The 26,048-nt window shown below is 46.3% G+C and overlaps 3 protein-coding genes across 7 annotated transcripts; 1 reads left to right on the top strand and 2 right to left on the bottom strand.

Annotated features, from left to right (window-relative positions):
- Positions 1-194: 194 nt before the first annotated feature.
- LOC128746481 (uncharacterized) lies at positions 195-2,983 on the bottom strand. The gene is made up of 2 exons (XM_053843550.1): positions 2,701-2,983; positions 195-2,628 (listed from the first exon to the last, which is right to left on the bottom strand). Exon 2 carries the CDS (start codon positions 1,270-1,272, stop codon positions 424-426), a length of 849 nt encoding a protein of 282 aa, XP_053699525.1. The 5' UTR covers positions 1,273-2,628; positions 2,701-2,983; the 3' UTR covers positions 195-423.
- Positions 1,320-14,429, top strand: LOC128772190 (OX-2 membrane glycoprotein-like). 5 transcript variants are annotated; one of them, XM_053843537.1, is made up of 8 exons: positions 1,878-1,971; positions 2,377-2,440; positions 2,505-2,611; positions 4,783-5,106; positions 5,300-5,626; positions 7,930-8,208; positions 9,831-9,929; positions 13,663-14,429. In XM_053843537.1, the coding sequence occupies exons 3-8, from the start codon at positions 2,554-2,556 to the stop codon at positions 13,665-13,667; spliced, it is 1,092 nt and encodes a 363-aa protein (XP_053699512.1). In that variant the 5' UTR covers positions 1,878-1,971; positions 2,377-2,440; positions 2,505-2,553; the 3' UTR covers positions 13,668-14,429. The 5 variants fall into 5 exon arrangements, with proteins under 5 accessions (XP_053744333.1, XP_053744342.1, XP_053699503.1 ...); XM_053888367.1 differs by lacking the exons at positions 9,831-9,929; positions 13,663-14,429 and adding an exon at positions 1,324-1,405 and having other exon boundaries at positions 1,855-1,971; positions 7,930-9,824; XM_053888358.1 differs by lacking the exons at positions 9,831-9,929; positions 13,663-14,429 and having other exon boundaries at positions 1,320-1,971; positions 7,930-9,824.
- Positions 14,430-18,980: 4,551 nt separating this feature from the next.
- On the bottom strand, positions 18,981-25,947 carry LOC128767998 (uncharacterized). Its single transcript, XM_053880514.1, has 10 exons — positions 25,591-25,947; positions 24,696-25,016; positions 24,289-24,330; positions 24,035-24,217; positions 22,362-22,517; positions 20,448-20,768; positions 20,337-20,378; positions 20,154-20,273; positions 20,036-20,070; positions 18,981-19,553 (listed from the first exon to the last, which is right to left on the bottom strand). The coding sequence occupies exons 1-10, from the start codon at positions 25,697-25,699 to the stop codon at positions 19,302-19,304; spliced, it is 1,581 nt and encodes a 526-aa protein (XP_053736489.1). The 5' UTR covers positions 25,700-25,947; the 3' UTR covers positions 18,981-19,301.
- Positions 25,948-26,048: the final 101 nt, after the last annotated feature.

The raw sequence follows: 26,048 nt of genomic DNA, 5'->3' as shown, positions 1-26,048 counted from the left end.
TAAATGCAAAAAAACAACTCTTTTCTACTTACATGTAAACAAAACAAAACCTTGTGAAATGACATGAAACCATGTGATCATCGCAAAGATATGCATTTGTCACCAAACAGCAGAAAAACCAGATAAAAGTCATATTCATGAGATTTACTGAAAAACTTGATGCAAACTCTTGAAAAAATTGGAGTCCTGAATAAAATAAATAGAATAAAACCATGTCTAAATATCATGAAATAAAAAGACTATATTTTATTTAATCTGCTGAGAATATATCAATGAAGTGTAAATAAAAGTATTGCCATATAATGTTGCAATTAATTGTCAAAACCACTTCAACAGGTGCTTTCATGAACAGTTTTTACTGTTGGACCAGTTTTTCAGAATCAGAGTCACATTTATTGCCATGGTCAGTGGGGATCCTATTATCTAGGAAAGTGCTTTGGGATAAAGTGCTGTCAAAAAATAAAATAAAATAACCCACAAACAAAGGCTGTTCAGGAACTCAACAGTGTGACGGCTGGTCAAGAGGAAGAAGCTATTCCTGTGACGGGAGGTTCTGGTCTGGATGGACCGCAGCCTCCTGCCAGAGGGAAGAGGAACAAACAGTCCATGTCCAGGGCGAGAAGGGTCGAAGGCTATGATCTGGGTCCTGGAGACACACAGGTCCTGAAGAGGTGGCAGGCTGCAACCCATCACCTTCTCAGCAGAACGTACGATGCGCTGCAGTCTGCTCTTGTCCCTGGAGGTGGCGCTGTTGCACCAGACGGTGATGGAGGAGGTGAGGATGGACTGGATGATGGCAGAGCTGAAGTCCACAAACAGGATCCTGGCATAGGTTCCTGGGGAGTCCAGATGCTCCAGAACGAAATGAAGGGCCTGGTTCACTGCATGGTCCACAGATCTGTTGGCTCTGTAGGCAAACTGCAATGAGTCCAGGTGAGAAGCAGTGATAGATTTCAGGTGAGAGAGAACCAGGCGCTCAAAGGACTTCATGAGCACAGACGTCAGTGCCACCGGTCTGTAGTCATTCAGTCCTGTGATCCTGGTCTTCTTGGGAACAGGAATGATAGTGGAGGACTTAAAGCAGGCAGGAACATGACAGGACACCAAGGAAGCATTGAAGATGTCAGTGAACACTGGAGCCAGCTCAGCAGCACAATGCTTCAGGATGGCAGGGGAAACTCTGTCCGGACCCGCAGCCTCATCAGTGACAGTGATCGACTTTGCTGTCTCAGTGACATTGCTCGTCTTAGTTGTGTCACTAAGAGACAGCATAGTCTTGGTGAGAAGAACAGGCTTCCATGCTCACTGGCTCCACTTCTTCTTCCTACCTACCATGAGATGAGGCGAGTGGTTGGCCCTCGGTTCCTCTTCATGCAAGACGATGCTGGCCTCATGTGGCTGCAGTGTAAGTAAGAGAAGCAACTGATGCCATGGACTGAATTGTCCGCAACGTTGCACCACAGAATTGCAGGAGTGGCCCTGATCAGGAGCATGGACCAGGCGTTGTCGGGAGGTCATACACTGCTCACACTACTGAGCCACGGCGTGTTTTTCCACTTCAGTTTTGAGTGTGACTCCGCGTCCAGACCTTCATGGATGAATGCGTTTGATCTCCATTGATGACTTTTGTGTTTCATTGAGTAACATTCAGTAAGTAACAAGGTGGTTCTGTTTCTCTGTTTCACGTCATACTGCATCTTTATTTCATGATGCCTTTCTCGCCATGGGACTTGTGAGCGGAGGCTTTGACAGTCATTTAACACACACACACACACACACAAACAAAATGTCTGTATAACATAAAAACAATTATTTGACCACTATGATTCTGAAAGGATTGCTCTCAACCTCCAGCAGAGGGCGCTCAAGCAGGTGGGCTGTAGCTGTAGAACGACGTCAACGGTGGCGCTCGACACACCTGTGATTCAGCAGCGCTTTCCAAATCCGGCTCCATCTGACTGTTGACTCCTCGTAAGTTCTCGCACGTCTTTTCCTCAATGCCGTTTTTAAACGTCAGACACTTGCGCCAGCCTCTACTGTATATGCATATATACATATATTTGTCTTAGAAAGGGTCCTTGCGCGCGCGCTGTCTGTTCACCTGGATATTGACCGCGCTGGTCACAACGCTGCGGTGCTCAGCCTCTCCTCACAGAAGCGCCTGGTGTCCATGTCGTGGTGTGTGCGGAACCAGTCCAGACGTCCGTGTGGGCGGCGGTGATTAAGGATTCAGGGTGGCAGGGTGTTTGCTCGGATTAGGTCTTAATTCACCTGCAGGTGATTCTTGGGCAGACTTGCTGACCTCGAATGAGGGCTAAAAATAAGGTCCGGATCAGTGGTGCGGATTGATGTCTGCGGTGTTCTGTGTCCCAACAGCAAGTCCGCAGTGAATTGGCAGCCTGTGACCAGGGCTGCTCTCAACCCGCAGCTCGCCAGGCTGGTGAGATACAGCTCTCTCTTACCTGTGTTCCCTCTCCTGACGTGATTCTGGTCGGGCTTTTCAGGGTCTGACTGTGGGTTTGTGATCGTGCTGGATCCCTGCCGCAGTGAAGGATGCGTGGACGACTTCTGCTCCTGTGGATCGCCGTCACAGCAGTGTCCCGGACGAACTGTAAGTCCCGTGCGCCTCTGTAGCAGACGGGTGAAATGGAGGCACATGACACAGCAGGCTGAGACCGGAAAGTCACTTTAAATCCATACCATTATTCTGTGAAACTAGAGAAATGGGTGCGGGAGGTTCTGCATGCTGATCTTAATAAACATTGCCGTCTTGAGCTGCTAATCTGTGAGTGGCATCTGCTATGTTTTCCACCACACAACACAGAGAATGTTGTCTTCCAGCTGTCACACTTGTTCTGACGCACCCCTCGGTGTGGTAATCCTACAAGTAAATGGGATTTCATGAGAGAACATGAACTCAGTTAGAAGGCTGTTCATCTCATTGCATTTCATGTTACGTTGTTGAAGTGTCGGTGCTACATGAATGTTTTCATAATTCGGTCAATGGTCTGAGGTATTTGAAGTACGAACATCACTTGATGTGAGTGCGGTGCTTTGATTTTTGACTTACGCCACGCTTCCAGTCATAGACACAAATACAGTGGTGCCAATAGTTGCCGTCATAGCTCTTTTGATTTCCAGGAAGGCATGTCACTCTGATAAATCCAATATCATAACAAGCAGCTCCGATAATATAAGATGTCTATTTTGCCAACACGGCGACGTGAGTTCTTGTTTCCATCAGTTCCGACTTCTACAGGAGACGTGAACGGCCTGGCGTCAATGCTGCGTTCAGGTGTCATCAGTATAATGGGAAAACCAACTGACGCACACGTCGTGATTTTGATAGTGGCGGAAAAAGCAGGAACAGGGAACTTCTGCATGTTTTTTTTACAAGTACCTGTAAGTGCCTGTAATAAGTATTCTTAAGAGGAGAGGAGACTTAGTTATGGACATTATGACGTCGGACGATCAGACCAATGCTGAGCTGCAGTTATTTTTGTGATATGTGTTGTTGGAGATTTTTCTCATGGTGATTTCCTCGGAAAAATATCTTATCTTTGGTTATGGTTTCAGTATCAATATTGTGACTTATCTCAGGTCGCTTGTTGCTCAGTTTTCTTCTTTTATCTCCAGGTTATCAGTAAGCTGGACGTTATCTGTAGTTTTCAGCCTGACTCTTTTTCGGATTTCGGTTTTGGTCCAAAAATGTTCATTTCAGTCCTCCATTACAGGCCAGCAGTGCTGTATAACGTTAACTTAACGTGAACTTTATCCATGAAAAATCCATAAAAAGTCAAGTTAAATACTTTGAAACTGGATGAATGTCACCCGGCAGCAGCCTGAGTCAATGGTGAAGTTGATCTCCGCAGCATGCGAACTAATCCAGAAAGTCAGTTGTGTGTGTCAGGTGTGTGTATTATGTGAGGTGGATTTATTTGGAAAGGTTTGTGTGTAACATGCTTAACATCGTGCTAATAGTCACCTCAGTACTTAGTGTCTCTACAGTTAATGAAGAAGAAATTAGTTTGGCCTGCAGCTTGGACTGTGTTTCATTGTCTGAACCCGTTTGTGATTGAGGTTTGGTTGCCTGAGCTGTTGCAAACAGAGCAAATATGTTTGAAAGATCATCATGTGAAATATGATGTTGAATGAGCTGCCATTAAACACCCTGAAGGCCCATTTATCAGAATCAGACAACTTTATCAATCCCAAGGGAAATTTTTATTTATCAATAATAATGAATTATATATTTTTATGCCCCCTCTGCGTCCATTTCAAGCAATGTTATGTGTTCTTTCTGTTGGTATGGGGAGGCAGCCCTGGGCCTCTGGACTGACCTGTGAACATCAGGTTGTTTAGGGGAACCAAGCGGTGCCAAAAATCTGCTGCGGTTGGTTTGTCAACAAGTTCAACTGATGTCAGCCTTCAGTCTAGCAGACCGGTGAAGCTGTGTTTGCTTGATAGGATGGAACTGCGGCCCTTTCTAAAACAGTCTGTCATTGGCTTCCTCTGATCTCATTCACCTGTCCTTTGATCTATTGGTAATGACCAGCCTTTGACTGCAACAGTTTTCTGTGTTTACTTCCTGGAAGAAAAGATGATCTCCCTGTGCTCCTGCCGTGACTACTCTGTCCCTTTGTAATGTTAACTTCAAGTTTCTCGCTCCACTGAAGGCAACACCTCTGAAGCAGACGAAGGTCACTGTCTTGAATCAGGAAGTGTTTCCATCTGCTGACTCAGCACTGGCTGCTGCATATCAAGTGGTTGTTTGTGTCCCAGGCCAGGTCTCGGCGCCGGCCTCCGTGACGGGGTACGCAGGAGAGCCGCTGGTGCTTGGGTGCAACATCACCCTGGCAGCGGGGGACGCCGTGCAGCAGGTCCGCTGGCTCACCAAAACAAGCCAGCTGCTCCTGGCTTACCAGCTGGGGCCCCAAGTTCAGATCAGCCATCAGAGCCCTGACGTCCAACTCACCTGGTCGGGCCACAACGCCAGTGCCATCACCATCCGGGGGGTGCAGCTGGCTGACGAGGGCTGCTACCTCTGCGTCTTTGACGTGTTTCCGTCGGGCTCACAGGAGGGCAGAACATGTGTCAGCGTGACTGGTGAGCGAACCACACACCCAGGCTGGAGACATCAGTGAGCACAGGAGACCACCCTGCTCCTCATTCCTCGCTGCTTCCTGGAATTAGCTATAAAAGCCTGCTAGTTCCTGCCGCCTCATTAAGAGGGTCTGCAGGCACATGGCTGTTAAAGCTCCTTACTGCTGATGATAACAGGACGTTTTCTCTTGTCCAGGTAAGGTGAGCGCTGAGGGCAGCAAGATATCTGTCGAGGGGAAACCCCAGAGCCTCTCCTGCCGGCACAGTCTCCCTGAGCGGGTGGTCCAGGTCCTGTGGAGGAAAGCGCCCCAGCAGGGCTCCGTCACCACTGTGGCCTCCTACTCCAAAGACGGCTACAAAGTGGAGGACGGCTTTGTGGGCCGCTTCGATGTGAGTCGGTCCCTCGGGGTCAGCCGACTGACTGTCCAGTCGGTCAGGAGGGAGGACGAAGCCTGCTACATCTGCGAGTTCCACAGCTTCCCTGATGGAACCAAGCAAGGCTCCGTCTGCCTCTCAGTGTACGGTGAGTTGACTGGAGTGGTGGAGCGGGGAACACTTATTTGGTTACTTTTCTTTTTCTGAAAACAAAAGTTGAGTCTAGAAATTCTATGTCTAAAAACGGTCGACATCAAGGTATCAGGTGCAAAGTTGGTTTGTCAAAGTGCACTTGATCAATTATTCTCTATGAATACACAAGGCAGTTCATGCGCAGTGACACCTTCTGTCAGTAAAGTTCTGGGGCTCAATTGTATAGCCATTGAGAGCTGTGCTGCCTGATTATCATTGGTCCTAGAAAAGCCTGTCTACCCCGCAACTTGTCTCCTTTTCAAACTGTCTAACTGTCTATTATCACCGTCTGCGGCTTCATGCGGTTTACATGGTCTAAACCACTCTCAACACCCGCTTGATAGGATTGGCCTTCGCTTCCGCCACCATGTACAAGTGCGGATGAAAATGGATGTATAGAATAAAATGCCTGAGATTTCTTTGTTCTGTTTATTTTGATGGCTTTTTTTAAACACTCATTTGCTGTATTTTATTTTACTTAAATGTCAGCGAAGTGCCATTTCCATGGCATCGCTGAAATCAACTGGAGCCGAGAAAAGTATCGGCTTCATCTGCAACGCTGGTGGCCTGAGGCGGTACATGGTGGCAGTGTAGAAACTTAACTTAAACGTTATATTCAAGGCACCGTCGTTGACTATTGTTCCATGCTGTCTTCAGTGCTCCTCGTCCCCTCTGTCCCTGTCTCATTTCTGTCTGTGAGGTGGCCATTTTTTCCAAAATGTTGCTGACTTTAGAGCGAGGCGGGACCTCCGGTCTGTTCCCACAACCTGGAAGCTGCGCGGTGGTGGGACGGAATGGATCTGCTGCAGTCCGTTGGGTGAAAATTTAGCTCTGAAGCCAGTTCCGGTCCAGACTAAACAGTAGCCACACGGTGTCCGTCATTCACTTCCCCAACTGTCTCTCAGATCTTGTGGGGATGTAGCATGAATAAATGACCTGTAGGTCGTCTCACACCTGGCTTTCTGTCATTCAAACGGACATTCAAGTGCCGACCCCGAGGGGTGTTCAGAACCTGGGCATGGAGATAGAGACCGCCTGGCTCGTGAGGCCTACGTTTCCCCATCATGCTAACCAAGCTAGCATCAGCTAGCTGCCTTTCACTGAAATCCTTTGGATTTGAACAAAAGCAGAATCAGAGCTTCTGTTTACCCCGAAACAGAAACGAAACTGCCCATCAAAACATGTAAAAAAGGCGATTCTGGTGAGTAATGTTGATATTTAAATAGGGGAGTTCAGGAAGGCAGCATTCAGTCACTTCACAGGCATCTGTGATTCAGTCACATGGCCTCTTTAAATGCTTACCAGCGTTCACACTCTCGCGCCTGACCGCTGTTTTGACTGCCAGGCTGCTGATGCTGATAACAGGAAGAGGTTGGCGCAGAAAGCTTTTGGAATTCCAGCTGAGAATAGCTCTGACACATGCCAGTCCGTCTCTCTCCATGGACCTACTGGATCTGCCTTTCCTAAACGACAGGCTTTGTTTTGGGCCAAACAAAACGCTCACTGTGCACTGAGCCATCAGTTACAAAACGCCTCTTTTTTTTTTTTGCTGCTTTCCACAGACACACTTTGGCAGTTATATGTTAGTGTGGTATGTATCCATCCATCTTTCACAGCTTATTCAAGGTCACAGGGGGAGCTGCTGGAGCAAAGAGGCCCAGGCCTCTCCACTCTGCCACATGGTCTTCCCCCATTTGGGCTTTCAAGAAACACAATGCCAGTTGTATCTGCCATCTGGTTCTTCCAGCCAAAGTTTGTGACCAAGGCTTAAAGTACAAACATAGCTTGGCCTTGCCAGACGGGGACAGAGGAGGCAGGGGATGCACAGTCTAGTGCCTTGTTGTGTCTGGAACATCACAAACTGTGTTCTGTCAGTTTTATTATTACTTATTTTATATATTTATTTTGGGGTCAAATTGTTTCCTTTTTTGGAAGAATTTAGTGATGGGTCAATGAGGCATCACGAAACAGTGTTGCAGGGTTGATGAAACAGTGTCCTAATTTTTGGAGGCCACTAGATGGCGCTCTTGGCTTACAAATGATTTGAGGTGTCATTGAATTAGTTGCTCAAGTTCAAACATTTTTCAGCAGATAATTCCGTCTAGTGGCTTCTGAAAATTCATTAAACCTCACAAACCCTTCAATACTGCATCATGAAGCTTCATCCACCAGTCACTAGTAGAATGTGGTCAAGGGACTCACTCTAACTATGCAGTGCTGCAGGAAACCCTCACCTAGCCACGTGTGTGTGCTCCTCAGTCCTACCCAGACCAGAGGTGACCACTACAACCTTGTCCCCGGGAGTCACTGAAGCCAACTGCTCGGCACGCTCCTGGCCTGAGGCAAAGATTACGTGGGACCTGAGAGGACAGAACAAGACCCTCGGCCCACCCAGACTCTCCGTGGTTGATGGGGGTAATGGCACCAAAGTGGTGACCAGCACCTTGGTTCTGAAGTCGGAGATTCTCGGCGAGGTGTGGTGTGTTGTGCAGCACCCGGGTCTTGATGACGACCTGTCAGTGCCGCTCCTCCAGCCAGGTAAGGACACCACGTTGCCTCAAATGGAGCCAACAATCATTAGTCTTGTTCCATCCTGGGTGACAGAGTTCAGAAAGCCAAATCTGTTTTGGATTTCTGACCAGCATAAAAGTGCAGTGTGTAAACCGCAGCGCGAAAACAGCCACATTTTAGCCATGTTGTATTCTGGCAAACATCCGTCTCGCGGTGATGATGTCGCACTACTGACTCAGTTGACCGCCGTGACTCCTAAAGACATAATTATAGTGTGGCACACATCACATCCCGAACATCAGAGACCATAACTATAGTAATCATGTCTGCGATGTAATCCCTGATCTCAGTTCAGTCTCCAGAGCAATTTTACCCTCCTCAGGGCAGATCAGTGTTTCTCTCGCTTTGGAGCAGCACCACAAATAGAAAAACAACTTGCAAGTGAATAATGTTCCTTAAATGTTCTGCAGTTCTCATTCCATCATGTCATACACTGATGTTTATTTATGTGTAACTTCATCTGGGGATAAATAATTTCTGAGTAGGGACCAACCAAAATGAAAACCACATTGTTCCTTGGAAGAAAACATGCATTCTAAAGTACCAGAAGAGTCGAATAATTTTACACTTCTTACAAACTGCAGTTTGTAACACTTTCAAATACCCCAAAACTTCAACTCTACTGCTACGGAAGAGGATTAGTGCCAGTGAAGAAAATAATAGTGGCAGAATTCTGATTTTAAAGTTAGAATTCTTTGTCATTTTAAATTCAGAATTCTCATTTTCATCACACGTTGCGCAGAAGAGTTGCCATAACAACGGTTGAGACCGGCTGTGTTTTATAATTCAGATAAATTAAGAGGAAACGGAACGTAAACATGATTTCAATGTTGAACCTGTTCGGTCAGTGATCTGTTGTAGGTACCAAATCTGTCACCTTACCTAATGTGTCCTACCTTCCGCGGGATGACGACAGATACAATCGTTTTTTTCAAATATTTTAATGAGCCAGAGAAAATTGAAGGATTTGATGGGACTTTCTACCACATGTGTAATACTTATATCTGCAAAATACGACGCTGATGTCATCGGGTCGTTGAAGTACCGCGATATGTCTGTTCTTCTCCGGGGCAGGTGGAACAACACGTGATTGGCTGGCATGTATGGGTCATCGCTTTCATTTGGTTAGCGGAACAAAACCAGAATCAACTCATCAGCAGACAGCTTTACAGCTCAGAACATATTGTTATTCATTTGCCAAGGGAAAGTGTGCCTCCATGAAGGAGCCTTAACCTTTAGCATTGAGCATTGTGCTGCCAGGTTTCTAGAATGTCTCTGAGAATGGTGGCGTAGGTTGCCAGCATTTCCTCAGCCATTTCCAGAGAGCGTTTCACCTCTGCGGCGCATTTTTGTATTTGAAACACATTCTATTACATCGTGCAGGCTGCGCTGCATGGTGTGTGATCGCGTCACATGCCACTAATATATTCAAAGTAAACGTGTCTATTTCCATATTCTCATGCTGAGCATCTATATGAATTGGTAAGTTGAAATTTAAAAAAGGAATAGTGCCAGTTGGTCAAAGATAGCTGTAGATCAAGAAGTTTCCTCGTGCATATGTGCTTCTTTGCTGTGTATTTGTGCTTCAGAAGCTCCGGATTTAGTCGTCCCCCTGGCAGTGAGCGCTGCGCTGGTGATCCTGGTGGGCATCTGTGTGTGTCTTTGCAAGTGCTGCATCTGCACCAACGGTGAGTTCATGAGGATGAAACGTGTCTGCATTTCTTCAGCGTCAGGTACTGGACCTGACGCTGAAGTGTGAGCAATGCTTATACGCAACCCTAAACATCTAATTTTCTCTTGAGACTTGACTGCGAAGCTCAAGATATAATTCCAGCTGGCACATGCGTCTGTCTCCTGACACACCTGCCTGAACCCTGACCTACACTTTACATGAGCAATGATTGAAATACAGATACAATGACGGCCTCTCTGTGAGTCTTCTGGGTTTTCTTCTTCTTCTACATTGCCATTTCAGAAAGTGTGTGGTATGGTTGTTTCATCTTCACATTTCACAGTCTTCCAGCTTTCTTTTATTGATCTCTGTGGCCCAAAAGGCCTGATTTTTTTAGCAGATTAAAAAAAAATAGCAATGAAAATTGCAATCATTTGTGGTTCTGGAACCACATGGCAGGTTATAAGGACCTGTGCAAATGAGCTGGAAAGAAAGTGTCCAGCTTTTAGCCTAAAAAAAAAAGCTCCAGGTTGCAATGATTTTAACAAAATATGCTTTATTTGCAAAAGGCAATTTCAAGTGCAAAGAACACACACAATAAAAGTCGAAGACGTTTCTTGAGTGATTTCTGGCCAAAACGTAGTGAGGGGCTGTGACAGCGTGGTGTTATTTCAGGACATGTAGTAGGCTAATGAGCATACGCTGGCTAATGGTTTGTATTGGTCATTTTCCCTGCGCCGCTATTTGAAGGTTTCAAACATAAACACACTTTTCAATTTCCCCAAACAAGCACATTATGTAGCATTACTCAGCCCCTCCAGTAGATGCAGCGATATTGCAAGTATTGCACCGCAATTCCAACTGATCCTTGAGCTGCAATTTTGTCCTTTGCCCACAAACATTGCTGCCAAGGTTTGCGATTTGGATGTGAACAATTCTGAATCCATTCCTAAATTCCATGATAGAAATGTAGAATAGACGGAACTAAAAAGAGGAGCTCACTAGTGCAGTGCGCCACCACCCGAACCCCAGACGGGGCGGACGCAGACAAACATGGCAAACACGTCAGCAGTTTTTAATTGGCTGTATTAATGAGCCACTGAACAATTCCGGTCACACACACACACACACACACATTCCCCGCCTTTGCCTCTCAGACTCCGCCCCTCCAAGTCTCCGTCCAGAAGCTCTTTTTTGTCTGTGTGTTCTTTGCACTTAGAATACTGCAAATAAGGCATATTTGGTTAAAAGCATTTGCAGCCTGGGTTTTTTTTGTCTAGAAACTGACTCTAGGTTTTTACAAGCTCATTAGCAAAGGTCCTTATTTCCCATCATTTCAGTTGTTGCAACTTTCACTGGTATTTTTTATTTAGAAAAATCTACTGTAAAATCACAATCGGCCACAATCCATAAGAAACTCAGTGAAATGCTGGAGGGAATGAAAAGAACACTGTTCCTATGAATAGGCTGGGACTTCACCCTGGAGGACCCAGAAAGTAAGCTGCGCCCTGTCATTATATCTGTCTGACATGAAGTGCTGACCGTGGTCAGTTGAAAGTGAGGAGTGCGGGGACGAGCTGAGGTCAAGTGAGTCCGGGAAATAGATTCCACATAGTTGAAAGACATCAAAGTCTTTGTCTTGTCGCTTTTTTTAAAAATTTCTCAGCGACGTCCCCAGTGGGTCAGAGTCAAACATGATTCATTTAAAGTTTTACAGTTTGACCTTCTGGACGTCACGATACTGTTGTGGTTCCTCCCGCGCCTCAGAATGAAAGGCTTGTTTTTCTTACAATCCTGCGCCTCAGTGTTCCAAGGAACTGAGGTGGCGGGAATCTGTGCTACCACAGGAAAATTGTGGGTGGTGCCACAAATGCCGCCCTAAAATTACAATGGTATTTTGATGAAAACAGCCAAAAATAACACAGAGGACGAAGAGTTGTGCCACTTGTTTCCAGCTTCAGGCTGGGCTAATTCATCTACCATGTTGAGTGGACTGTTGGGCGGCCACTGTTGGCGTTGGTCGCTGTGTGGTCACACCATTTGTGGTCCAGAAGTGATCTGTACATAGTGGAGACGGAGAACTGTTGAGGAACAGATACATGCCCCGGCGAGTACCAGTCCGGGGTCTCAGCGCTGGCGTGTGTACAGTTGAACAGAGTTTATTGTTGCTGCTGGGGTGCATCTTCACTTGGCAATTGTTTTACTTGGCTGACCCTGAAAAAAAAAATGTTTCTAATGATTCTTTCCCTCACTACAAGCCATGGTGTGTACAGCCGTGTGTCTCCATCTTTGTTCATATAGTGATGCAAGATAAGCATGTAGTTGTATGAGCGGTGATGGTTTTCAAAACTTTCACAACCACAACATTCATTCATTCCAACAATACAGATATAAAGGCTTTTCGCTGGACTAAATGAAGTTAAGCTTTTTTGCTCTCATTCTGAAATGGCTGTGTTCGTCCGCTTGGGGGGGGATTCGAAAGCAATGAGTTCGTTGTGTGAACGATTGTTTAAAGTTTGGAACTTATCTGCGGTTTCCTCCTGTCAATCCATCAATAGCAGCGCGCTTCCGTGCCGCGAGTGTCATGACTCGCGAGATCACCGCGAGATTACGTTGGCAAACAAATATGGTGACTGCAATGGCCAAAATATGGCCGCAAAAGGTGAGAAGAGAATCTGTGAATTTGCATCGTATTCTGCGAAATTACAGTGCGGAAACACACTTAATGTAAACCAGTGAGATGACACTACGAGTCGGCCATTATACAGGCACTAATAATACATTTAGGGCGTCCTGCTGAGGAAAAAGGGCGTCTGGTTTGGAGTGCTGAAGGGCTGGACGCCCTCTCTCTAAAAGCCTAGAGGGCGGGGAAAGGCCTGGCTTGGACCCTCTCTGCCTCCCATGTGAGTCGACCACGGCTTGGCAGGAGAAAGTGAGTGGATGTTTTAAGAACCAGGCTGCCTTACTTCCTGTTATGTAAGACAGCTGATAAGGACACGCTGTGGCAGACTATGATGGTGTGTGACTGACCAACATGGCAGCACAGCAGCATGTCATGGTACCCACAGTTATGGCATGAATTTTGGGTGATATTTTTACTTCTGCACCTCTTTTTCTTTTCTGTCGCCACATTTTTTCCTTATCCGTGCGACTACAAAAACGGCAACATTTAGATTTTAACATTCTCAACTCAGCATTTCCAATACAAGTGTGATTTATTGTAACGTCTGCCTTCGTCCTTACGAGGGCGCTATTGCTCAGTGTATCAGCACCCGCTTTCGGCACTCGCCCCAAACTTCCCCGTGTGTTCTTTCATTTTTAGTTCTTTTCACACAGTATATTATGAAGTTGGTATTCAGCGATTCCAAGTTCCTCCCCAGCACTGTGAGACGAACCATTCAACTAGCCTTTTTAATCTATTGAAACATCATGGAAAGTCGTGGCGCATTAAACCACGGAATGTTCTACCGTAAACGTTTCTCTGCCTTTTCTCTCGGGGGTGTATTTTAATCAGGTGAAGCAGGAGACGCATTTTCTCACCACAAATTTCAAATATATTTAGCTCCAAGATCCCGTCACATGCTAACATCCTCTGGCGCTCAGAGTTCACTAAACAGCTCACTTGGTACACAGTGAACTTTTACATTTGTCTGTCTCCTCTGTGAGTCTGTGATCTGTTTAAACCTTTATATATTTCACTGCATGTTGCTAAACACACCAGCTGACCGCACGTCTCTGTCTCTCCACAGACTAACTCCAGGTCTGATGACCACCTGGGTCCAGGTCAGACATCGCTGCTATGTTCATGAAGTCCATCCACTGAAAACGATCGTCACTTTAAGAAGTAGAACCAGGAAGTATCAGCGAGTAGCGTGCTGACAGGACGACGCAAACACGTCGCTGTAGCTGGGGGTCAGTAGTGGGCCGTCCCTGTCAGCGTTTACTTAGCTAACAGTTAGCTGTGGAATTTGCTCGCTTGATGGCGCGGACCTTCTGGTTAATGATGAGACACTAACTTTAGTACCTGCCGCGCCCAAAATACAGCAGCAGCTTCGAAACTGACAGCCTGATATAGGTGTGAAGATGGCTGACAAAAATCACCTCACAAATCTTCCCTCAGAAGAAGAAAATAAACCTCTTAATTCTGAAGCTTTAAAATCAACATGATGAGGGGAAAACTTGTTCAACATTTGCCATTGCTGAGCTTTGTCAACTCTTGACTGGTGGAGATTTAAAACTGAAAAACGGCAAGTCCGATACATGGCACCATCAGTTGCGCTGCTGTTTTCTTCTGCTGTGGTTTCCTCATGTTACTGTCCAATCGGCCCTCCGATCAAAGGCCCAGTGTTTTGGTTCACGATCGTTGTCAACATGTTTATTTAAATATTCAGCCATTTTTTTTTTCATGTTAGAAACGTTCGTCTCTTTGACGTGTGTTGTCTGACATCCTTTAATGGATAATTTGTGACTGTGTGATCACGGACGGCTGGCCTGATTAAACCTTTTTTTTCCCTGACAGAGGACTCTACTTTTTGATCTCATCTTCCTGCAGTGCACTCTCACATTCTCTGTCAAAGAACCGCATCCTTTTACTTTAGATAGCATCAAATGCTTCACGTACTTCTTCCGTCATTCACATTTTTGGTTGGTTAGGACTGATTGGTTTTCTCAAGTTAGTAGAACATTCTTGCACATTAAAAAATGCAATTGTTTTTTAAATCAGAGTTCAAATTCAAGGGTCTCTTTTCAGTAAATATGTGCACCTTCAACTATGACAAATATACTCCAGTTTTCTCCAGGCCAAGTAAAACACTTGTGGCAAACAATCCTGACCGTTCCACCCTTTTCCTGAGAAAAACAAAGAACTCGAGGTCACTCCAGCTATCGCCACAGTGCAGGTACTGCCTCCTGGTGGCCGACAAGACGCGACCCACCTCGGGCTGTGCACTCCTGTGCACTTCATTATTCCACTGGCACGTGTATAATTTGTACTATCTGATTGTAAGGTTGTGCACATTGTAAGGGAAAAAAATCCTAGCCGAATTATGTAATTTTTGTGTATTTGTAAATATGTTTTTGTAAATAACACGTTTGGTTATATGATACAATAAAAGGGCTGGATTGTTAAACTATATTTTCTTCATAATTTAGTAGAATGTTTTTGTGGTTTGAGTATGTTTGAGTATTGAGTTTTTATAATTTCATACACAATAAGAAAAAAAGAAAAGAAAATCTGGCAATCCTGTTTAATGATACCCATCACTATGGATTAGGTGGCGTGGGAATGGGACCCTGTACCTGAGGCCACGTCGGCACTAAATAGTGTTCCCCCATTCCATTTGAAAGCCTAGAGCCGCTTTTGTGCTCAACATTACATACTTGGCCAGATCCGGATGGATCCTTCTGACCGTGCTGTGTGTTCATTTCCTCTGTATTTCTGCATGTTTCCACAAAGCTTACAGATCTGTGCTAAACGGAGCAGTACCACTGGAAACCTTGGGCGGCAGTGTTGCTCTTACTACCCAATACGTAGCTAAGACGTAACAGTGGCGGTGTAGATACCAAATGTGTCCTGCCTGCCGCGGAGTGATGATGTCACATCTGGCATATACGATATCTTTTTTTTTAATGTTTTAATGAGACGGAGGAAATTGAAATAAAGGATTTCAAGGCGACTTCTACCCCGTGTAGCATTTATTGTAGTATTTATTTCCACAAAATGCGATGTTTGTCATCAAATCGTTTATATCCGTTCTTCTCTGCGGTATACGGAACATGTGGTAGAAAGCGCCTTGAAATGGTTTATTTCAATTTGCTCTGGCCCATTAAAACATTTAAAAACATTGTATATGCCGGATGTGACGTCATCACTCCGCGGCAGGTGGGACACCTTTGGTAAGCGGACACATTTGGTACCTACAGCGGAAATTCTCTGTCCTCCAGTGGCAATATACCTAACAGCCTCACCGCCTACAACGCTGGCTCTGTTTCCTTTTTTGTGCAATAAGTGCATTATCAGTACTTCTTCCGCAGTCGCCATGTTGGCTTTGGAGGTTGCTGCTGTCATAAACATTTGACTCTGGGCTGCTCCCCCCGGTGGATATATTGATGAACAGCAACCAAAAGAACTCACGCAAGCATGTGATCAGTGACGGTGGCATCGTTTAATACGGACAGGTAAAACTTCGTAGATAGTGAGGGCTGCCTTCGGCGTCAATATACGACGCAAAAGTCCACTTTCCCAGGCTGTGACTGATGATGAGTACGAAAAAAGGACACTTGCTGTGAACAGTCTGTTTAGTTTGACAGGTTTTTACTGGAGTTCCACTGAGAACCAGTTGGCCCTAGAAAACCACCAATAACACGAATGATTGAGATGGAAGGAAGCGAGTAGAGAATGTCCCGCAGTGGCTTTGGTTTAGGTCCCTGTGGTTATGAAGGTTCACAGTCGCACTACCACTGCAGCTGTTCATTCATCCCTTCTGCAGCCCCTCGACTGTGGCTGCCACTGAGCTTCAGAGGGCCAGCTGGGGCACAAGCACGCGGCGAGTGGCTGCCTCTGCTGGAGGTCAAGTCAAGGGCACTGGGGGCTGGTTCAGCACGCTCATGGCTGCCAGAGCGAGGCTTTCCGCTCTGAACCCACTTTCATTTTGTTCAGCTTGTTGCCGTTTCCCCCACGATTCTTGAAACCTCGTCAGATACGTGACTTGATTTAGGTGTTTGGAGATCACTGCTGTGCCTTTCTCACCATTTGAAGATAATGATCATCTATGCGTAATATGTGGTTCACTTTGACTTCCTGCCGCGGGGGGGGCGGGCAGACTTTCCATGTGGTTTTGCTTCTATTTGTGTCTGCAGCTTTTCACACTCACGCACAGCTGCAACGTTCTGTGCAGTGAATTTACTTGCCACCGCACTCTGGCTTTGATTTATTGACCAAACACCATTTTTATTTCCTTAAAACAGAAACACGGTCAACATCCATCCTTCTTTTGAGGGAGCCATTGTTTCGATCGAGGCACTTTGAATGTGTGAACGACGTGGGTAAGATCCCCTCTTTGGAGGTGGCTTCACCCCAGTGACCTCAGCTAGCTGCGTCTCTGCTCTGAGCCTCACGGATGCACTAAGCTTGAGGGCGAGGTCATGCAGCGGAACTTCATTTCGGACCTCAGAATATTACTGACGCTCGCACGCCACAAACCCTGTCTTCCTGTTGTAACTCAATGACACCTTAACTCTTGAAAGAAGTTGTGATGTTGCTCCATTTTCGCACCTTGCAATTCGCTTTTGTACTTGACAAGATCACCTTTTGAGTGGGTCAAATATATGGGTTGTCTGACAGATAGAAGTGAAAAAGGGTTGCCGATGGTGGAGGAACGTTTGCTGATGGTGAGAGATATCTGTGAGCCGTTTCCTCTCGTAGATGATGCCGCTGAGTGGAGAAGGCCGTCACTCATGTCTCAGCTCACACTCGCCTCATCTAAACTGACGTTCCACAACAGTTGGGGACTGAATACTGAGTTTTTGATATAATGATGATGATCTGGTTTTGAAAAAAGTGATCAAATTATAGTGTCGAGGTTTACGGCCCGATAGGAGGAGGCAGAGCAGGATCAGAGGTTAACCATCGTGTTTTGTACAAATCTGAAAATTAAGTCGACACAAGAGGAGGACAAGATGAGAGCAGGACTAGACGAAGAAAAGACTTGACAAGACAAGACGATGATTTGACAAGACTTGACTTAACTTGACTTAACTTGACCAGACAATTTCAGTACGAAGATGATGCTCATGACAAGTTGAAAGAACTTGACGTGGAGACTTCACATAACAACACAAGACGATGACTTGACAAGACTTTAGACGAAACAACGACTAGACAAGATGTGTCTTGACACGACTTGACATGGAGACTCTATGGGGCTTGAGAAGACAGAAGAGTGTTACTTGACTTGATGTGGAGACTTGACCAGGCAAGACAAGATGATGTCTCGCTTAGACAAGACTCGACCAGACTGTCACTTGACCGGATGTCGAGACTTGACTGGACCGGGCAAGATAGACAAAGACTTGTCTAGTCAATATGGGACACGACCAGACTGCTGACTGGACTTGCTTGCTTGATGTCTTGACTGGGTAAGATGAGACAACGACTTGACAAAATGGGACTCAGCCAATCTGTCACTTAATTTGTCGGGCAAGGCAAGACGATGACTTGACTAGACTGCACAGGACTCGACCAGACTGTTACTTGACTTCACATGGCGACGTCATGGGGAAAGACGAGACGATGACTTGACTAGACTGCACAGGACTCGACCAGACTGTTACTTGACTTCACATGGCGACGTCATGGGGAAAGACGAGACGATGACTTGACTAGACTGGACAGGACTCGACCAGACTGTTACTTGACTTCACATGGCGACGTCATGGGGAAAGACGAGACGATGACTTGACTAGACTGGACAGGACTCGACCAGACTGTTACTTGACTTCACATGGCGACGTCATGGGGAAAGACGAGACGATGACTTGACTAGACTGGACAGGACTCGACCAGACTGTTACTTGACTTCACATGGCGACGTCATGGGGAAAGACATGACAATGACTTGACAAGACTGGACAGGACTCGACCAGACTGTTACTTGACTTCACATGGCGACGTCATGGGGAAAGACGAGACGATGACTTGACAAGACTGGACAGGACTCGACCAGACTGTTACTTGACTTCACATGGCGACGTCATGGGGAAAGACGAGACGATGACTTGACAAGACTGGACAGGACTTGACCAGACTGTTACTTGACTTCACATGGCGACGTCATGGGGAAAGACGAGACGATGACTTGACAAGACTGGACTCGACTACACTGTTACTTGACTTCACATGGCGACGTCATGGGGAAAGACGAGACGATGACTTGACAAGACTGGACAGGACTTGACCAGACTGTTACTTGACTCGCCGTGGAGACTTGATGTGATGATGCAAGACTTTTGGAAAAATTGTTTTGACTGTTGATAAACAATAAACGATGAACAGAACTCCCTTGTTTCTTTTATTATCTGTATACACTTCGCATACATGAGGACCAGAAGTTAATGGTGATTTTCTCCAAAGCAGTAACAATGTTCACTCAATCATGGTATATGGCATTTACATAACTTTCCACACACGCTTGGGTTGCATTTTCAAGCTGTTTAAGTTCTCTTTTGAACAACTCCGCTTCTAGAACCAGTCGCTGCTCACTGACACTGAGGAGAAGTGAAGAGGCCAAAGTCCTGAAGTTCAAATTGGAAGACGATCTCATCGGCTCCAGACAGCGACTCCAGAATATAGTGCCGTTGCGCAGCTTCCACTGTTGAGCCCTATCACGTCTCAACGAACGCGGATGGCTGCGTATTCCGTGCTCTCCTGGTCTAGTCTCGGTTGTCTTGGTGTCGCACTCGGTACCTGCATGTGGTTGAGAGCAGCGTACTCCACACACCCTTCCTCTTCCTGCTGGCTCGTGCTGACTGCATTTGAATTGGCAGGTTGTGACAGCGGCGTCTTTTTCCTCACAGACAGTCGAGCTGTTGGGCCTGGGTCCTGGCTTCCTCTCATGTGGCGGACCACTGGGACCATTAAGATCTGCAAGATCCCAAATGAATGAAGGTTCTGTTCATTGCCGTCATCACTAGATTCTCAAGTCCCTACAAAGTTATGACAATGTGCTGATGCGTGGGTGAGGTATCATGAAACAGTACTGCAGGGTTGATGAAACAGTGCCCTGGTTTTCAGAGCCCACTATGTGACGCCCCTAGTTTAGACATGGTGTGAGGTTTCATTGAATCAGTTGTTCAAGTCCAAACATTGTTCAGCAGTGCCATCTGGTGGCCTCTGAAAGCCAGGACAATGTTTCATGAAACCTCACTGACCCTTCAGTACCGTCTCCTAAAACCTTAACTACCCGTCACTATACGTTCCTATTTGGACTACCTGAAATGGACCTGATCGGTCTTGTGGGTACCAACACTTCAGAGCCTTCTCTCGAAATGGAAACAGGCCTCACCCATGACCCAATGGATCATTAAAGGTGAGAGTCATCTTCAGTGAGGGGTCGACACACTCACCTCATTTTCCGCTGGAGTCTCTTTTCTGGACGTGCCTGTGGGAGCAACAGCGGCGGGTCAGTCGTCCCCCTGGTGCCGACAAGCTTCCGCTTCTTTAGAATCTCTGAACACAACTCACCTTTACAGAACTTCAGGGACAGAACTGTCAGGATGATGATGAAGATGACAAGGCCCAGGATCCCGGCACTGACATACACATACAGGCGGACGTTTCTGTACTCGCTCTTGTCCCCAGATGCTGCATGACAACAGCCTTCAACTCAACTCTCAGAGAGGGAGGAGATCGAAACAGCGTACTCACCAGTTCTGTTCTCATGCGAGGTATTGGATGAGCCGACATTTTCTGTCAATCAAAGCGTGACATGAAGTCCTCAGGTCTGTTAGCAAAACCACAAAGGCTTGTTCCACTCACCAGAGACATTGACGTAGATGCCGTGGCTCTGAATACCTCCCACCTGACACTGGTAAGACCCGGAGTCACCCGTCTGTACGTCCCTGAATATCAAAGACCCCTCTCCTGACAGAGGGTTGGACATGTTCTGCTTGGTGTGGACTCGGTGGCTCGTGTTCACAGGGTTGTTACGGCCGTCCACGTGTTTGATCCAGGAAATGAGAGGCAGTGATGTATTGCACAACCTAACTGGACAGCTGATGGTTAAAGCTTCTCCTGAGGAGGCGTAGTAAACGGTGTTACGGTGCACCATGATAGCAGTGTCACAGGACGTGATCTGACCTGGAAGAGGATGAACAGTGCGTTAACTTTAAAGAGATGAAGCATCTGCATTTGGTCCTCTTGTTTCTTGACGCTTTTGTATATCACCTCCGTCGGACCACAGTGCGCTTGCGCGGTGCTCTAACAAACATCTGCTCTCTTCCATCGTTGTGCTGTATGTTTGAGTGTATTTGCTGTCCGTGTTTTCACGTGCGTGCGGGCCACCGTGTCTCTGTTCATCTATTTCTTACATGTTCCTGATTCAGTTTCTGTTTTCAGATTCTGTTCCTTGACCTGGTTCGTTCTCCGGGTCTTAATTGTCTGTGGATTTCCTGTGTAGTCACGCTCAGTTAAATCTTTTATTTTACTTCCGTGCCCTCGCCCCAAACTCTCATCGGCATTGAATGCAGGGGCAGGGCGATTCCTGCGCCGACGCACATAGCTTACGCCTTAAAGTTCAATTCAAAATACTGGAACAATATTTTGAAATTTCACCAGAAGTTTTTTGACTTTCTCGACTTATTTCCTGTGTGGGTGATCACACCACCTGCAACGTGACCAAAACCGCACCACGGCTAGTTTGGTATGACATTCTATTTCAAAAACTGAGTTTGGCGTGAGCTCCACATAACCTCACACACTTGGGCTCAACGTTGCATGGCCCCTCACAACAAGACCACGTAGCAGCTCGTGATGGGTAGATGAGGCGTCACGAAACAGTATTGCCAGGCAGATGAAACAGTGGCCTGATTGTCAGATGGCGCTCTTGGTTTAGAAATGACGTGATGTTTCATTGAATTACTTGTTCCAGTCCAGTCAAAATCAGGACACTGTTTCATGAAACCTCATCCACCCGTCACTTATCGCAGGGGTTTTCAACTCAGTGCCGGCAGTCAACCACACACACTTGCCTGTAATCCCTCTAGTGCCGTTTTCTTCCGCTGGCACCTGATTGGTCAAACTCCAGCCAAACTTTGGTTGGATCAAAAACCTACACCACCCCGGGCCTTTGAGGACCCGTTTGAAGACCTTTCCACGCAAGATGAGCATCCACAGTAAAGCCTCCAAAAATAGCTGAGTGGCGCTGTGACAGCACCAAGCTGTGTAGCAGCCTTATTACGCAATTATTGCCTGATTTCTATGAGCTGAATGACTTCACCACAACTACAATAACTGCAATGGCAGAATGACTGGTGTATTTGTGATCAGTTGCTACCAACTAAAGACACTCAGAGAGCTCAGTTATGCGGGTCAGGAAGGAAAAATCTGATGTACATGTGGCGCGTTAGTTTAGCTTGCTCCCGGACGCAACAGCGTTCCGTTCGGTCCATGGTGCAGCAGTTCTCTCACGCAGTGGCCCCTTCACGTACATGAAAGGATCTCTCTGGCAGTGCACAAGCAGTTGCCGTTTTCACTGATGTTGGCCAGAGACGACTCAAGTCTAGCAGTTTAGAGGAGCACTGGACTGTGTGGCAACAAACCAGAGGATACAATTCAATGTCGGCTCAACAGAATGGTCATGTCGTACATGTAGTCCAAGCAGCAGCAGCGAGCGACGCACAGGCCACGGCTCCCTTGCTGTGCCGAACACCCTTCAGTGGAACAAGAACTCACCGTGAGCCAGCTTCAACAGACGTTGCAGGAGGAAAACTCGCAGCAGGAGGTGAAGCCTCATGGTGGATCGCCTCGTCTCTTCAGCTCCAGACCAAAAACACCGTCTATAAATCGTCCATTTCACTTCCTCTGCTGCGAGATGGAGACGGAACAGGGCTCAGATCCGAGCGCACTCTCAGTCAAGGTAAACTCGCTTTCACATCCTCACTCTCGAGACTGAACACAGTTCTCGTGACTTCCTGTGCCTCACCTTGTGACTCAAGCTGTGGGTGGTGTTCCCCTCTATCTAAGCTGATCGCGTTTCTACGTGACCGCTCATATCAACAGTCATTGAAGCCGTTTGTTCATGAGGAACAACCTGATGTCATGACTTCACTGCAGCCAAAACACAGAGAGTCGATTGAAACTTCAAGTGACATGAAATCGTCTGAGACCCTGCAGGTCAACCTTGGCCATCCTTCCGTTCCTCCACTGCTCTGAAGACACACATGTGAAACTTGAAGAGACCACCCAAGTAAATAACTAGACAGGAACGTGAGAGGTGGCAGACCTCGAACGGGCCGCTCACTTTTATAGCACTCTTATTCTATAGCTCTAATTTGCAATGAACTTGGTCAGCAGGTGGCAGTACTGTGACACACAGCTCACACGAGGCACAGACAAAAAACACCTGAAGAATTGGAGGTTAGCCAGCAGCAGTTCAGTGTTTTTTTCTCAGACATGTAATTCACACCGAGAAAAAAATTGAAACCTCAAATGCATCTTTGTTCTGTTGTAAACACATTTTGCAAGTGACTTCATCCAACGGTAGTTTTGTCAGCACGTTCTCTTAACACCTGACCCCTTAGATGATTCAGTTGGCATCACATCTTCTCTTTGATCAACACACAGTTCTTAAATATCTGTCTCTGCAAAATGTTAGATTCTCACCCAAACCTTAAAGTCGCCTTCTTCTCAGCAACAGATTGATTCTTTTGCATAAATGAAAGAGTCCTGTGGGCCAGTGTCTTTTCAAAAATCCCAAGGCGCACCATTATAGGAACCTCGGCCGAGGCACAATCGTGCTTAATCCAAAGTCCTTTTGAAAATCCCCTTTGATTTGTGAAAAATTGTAGCTACTGACTGCTATTTTTTTTTAATTTGTTTGAAAATGTCTCCATGCAGGGGGGGCAATATGGCACATTATTTCTTATAAAAAAAAACCTCAATTTTATCACAGTCTCTTCTGCATCTTATTCTAGCCTGAGGGATTTTCAAACCAATCTCTTTTCCAGCATTCTTTGCCTCAGCTTCATAATGATTCTTTATCTCTGCACATTTTTCAGTGAATATCTTTGTTTCAGTGTTTACTTTTAAACCACCAAGCAAACAGGTGTCGATAAAGTTATGAAGTGAGGCGTCACGCCATTAGATCTGTTGGCTCAGCGGTGCAGTTTTTGGCGGTGCGGTTCAGACAAATGAACACTCCGTCGTTCTGTCCTGAGGCTTTATTCATTCATTTCCATTACAAACAAAAACTGTGAAATATCGCAACATCGAGAAAACAATGAGACAACTCAGCTACATCTTGATTCATGTTCGATCCAAGACCATGAAGGAAAACACCGGGCGGTTAGGAGAGAATTTGAGGGGTGAAGATCATCAGGAGGAATTTTCTGCAGGAGAACCATCACAGTTAGAGTTCAGCAGACTCCGCCTCCCACCATCACTGTGACCCCACCGAAAGAAACGCTCACCTTCACAGACCTTCTTGAAAGAAACAATCAAACTCATCAAAATGATGACAGACACCAGCAGCCCGAGCAGGAAGTACAAATACACTGAGATATGGCCGCCCTCCTTCGCCTCCTGGGAAGCTACATGAAACACAGCACGACTTGCATCTCAACGCTCTGAGGAATTAAACACCTAACACAGACATATTCACCTGTTACGTTTTCAGTTGTGGCAGTAGATGGCACTGCGTGATCTATAAAACACATAAGTTACACAGCAAAGTGAGAACATGATACTCCATTATTCATATCAAATACGAACCTCGACTGAAGCTAACTAAATTAATATTTTTACATTTGACTTGCATGATGCAACAAGCATCAAAACAGGATGATCGCTGGAGCAGTCGCAGGCACCGGCGTGACCACCCAGTTTTAAAGAGATCCTGGAAGGACTAATAATAATGGAAACACCTTAAAGCTTTTTTAGCTTTAAGGTGTTTCCAGGAGAACAAACCTCCATGCGAGGTATTCGATGAGTCAACATTTTCTGTCAATCAAAGTGTGACATGAAGTCCTCAGGTCTGTTAGCAAAACCACAAAGGCTTGTTCCACTCACCAGAGACATTGACGTAGATGCTGTGGCTCTGAATACCTCCCACCTGACACTGGTAAGACCCGGAGTCACCCGTCTGTACGTCCCTGAATATCAAAGACCCCTCTCCTGACAGAGGGTTGAACATGTTCTGCTTGGTGTGGACTCGGTGGCTCGTGTTCACAGGGTTGTAACGGCCGTCCACGTGTTTGATCCAGGAAATGAGAGGCAGTGATGTCCTGCACAACCTAACTGGACATTTGATGGTTAAAGTTTCTCCTGAGGAGGCGTAGTAAACAGTGTGACGGTGCACCATGATAGCAGTGTCACAGGACGTGATCTGACCTGGAAGAGACAGGAAGAATGCAGAGTGAGAGGGTTGGAGATGGGTGGACTTTAGTATCTTAGGTGAAGCTTGTTTTCAGGCCAACAAGACCCAGAGAGAGAGAGAGAGAACAGAAGCAGGTTTACGAGGCTTCATGAAACAGTGTCCTGATTTCCTGGGCTCAGTTGGTGGCACTGTTGGTTTTAAAAATGATGTGAGGTTTTGTTGAAGTGGTTGTTTAATTCCCCAAACTCTATAGCAGAGAGTGCCATCTAGTGGGCTCATCAGCTCGTCACTTGTTGTAAGTCTCTTTCAGTGCCACCTGACTCCATCAAGGTAAATGTGGCTCCGTCTGGACCTGGGGCCTCAAGTACAGAGACTTGCCTGAACTTTACCAATTAAACATTTTGTACATTTAAATACAGAAAACACGATTTAATCAAACGTCACGTAAGAGTGCCACCTGCTGAGCTCTGAGAATGTGGACGCTGCTTCAGCCCTTCACCAAGCTGCATCACACAGCAGTGAGCAACGCACCGGTCTCTGGTGGTGAGTGCGCTGTGCTGAACACCCTTCAGTGGAACAAGAACTCACCGTGAGCCAGCTTCAACAGGCATTGCAGAATGAAAACTTGCAGTAGCAGATGAAGCCTCATGGTGGAACACCTCATCTCTTTAGTTACAGAACAAAACCAGTGGTCCATTTCACTACCTGTGTTGTCAGAAAAATGTGTGTTTCTCTCAGCCCAGGTCGACACGCTCAGGAGGTATTTTCACACCATCAAGAATGAACTCAGCTCTTGAGACTTCCTGTGCATCGGCGCCTGTGGGTGGTTTTGACGTCCTGTGCATCACCTAGCCACATGAGGCGAGATGTGAGAGTAGGAACCTGCAAACATGACTTCACTCTCTTCACTCTGTCTCACTGTGGACAAAGATGGGCTGCCTTGCGGGGTTCACACCCATGTTGAAATTGGCCTCCCAAGGGTGGGCTGCAAAACTGCATCCTGAGGGCAGCAAGTTTCAGACCCCTGATATACACGGGAGTGCATA

The sequence above is a fragment of the Synchiropus splendidus genome, chromosome 1 (assembly GCF_027744825.2).
Source record: "Synchiropus splendidus isolate RoL2022-P1 chromosome 1, RoL_Sspl_1.0, whole genome shotgun sequence".
NCBI lineage: Eukaryota > Metazoa > Chordata > Actinopteri > Syngnathiformes > Callionymidae > Synchiropus > Synchiropus splendidus.
Note: the sequence above shows the minus strand (reverse complement) of the source record. Positions and strands in the feature narration are given on the sequence as shown.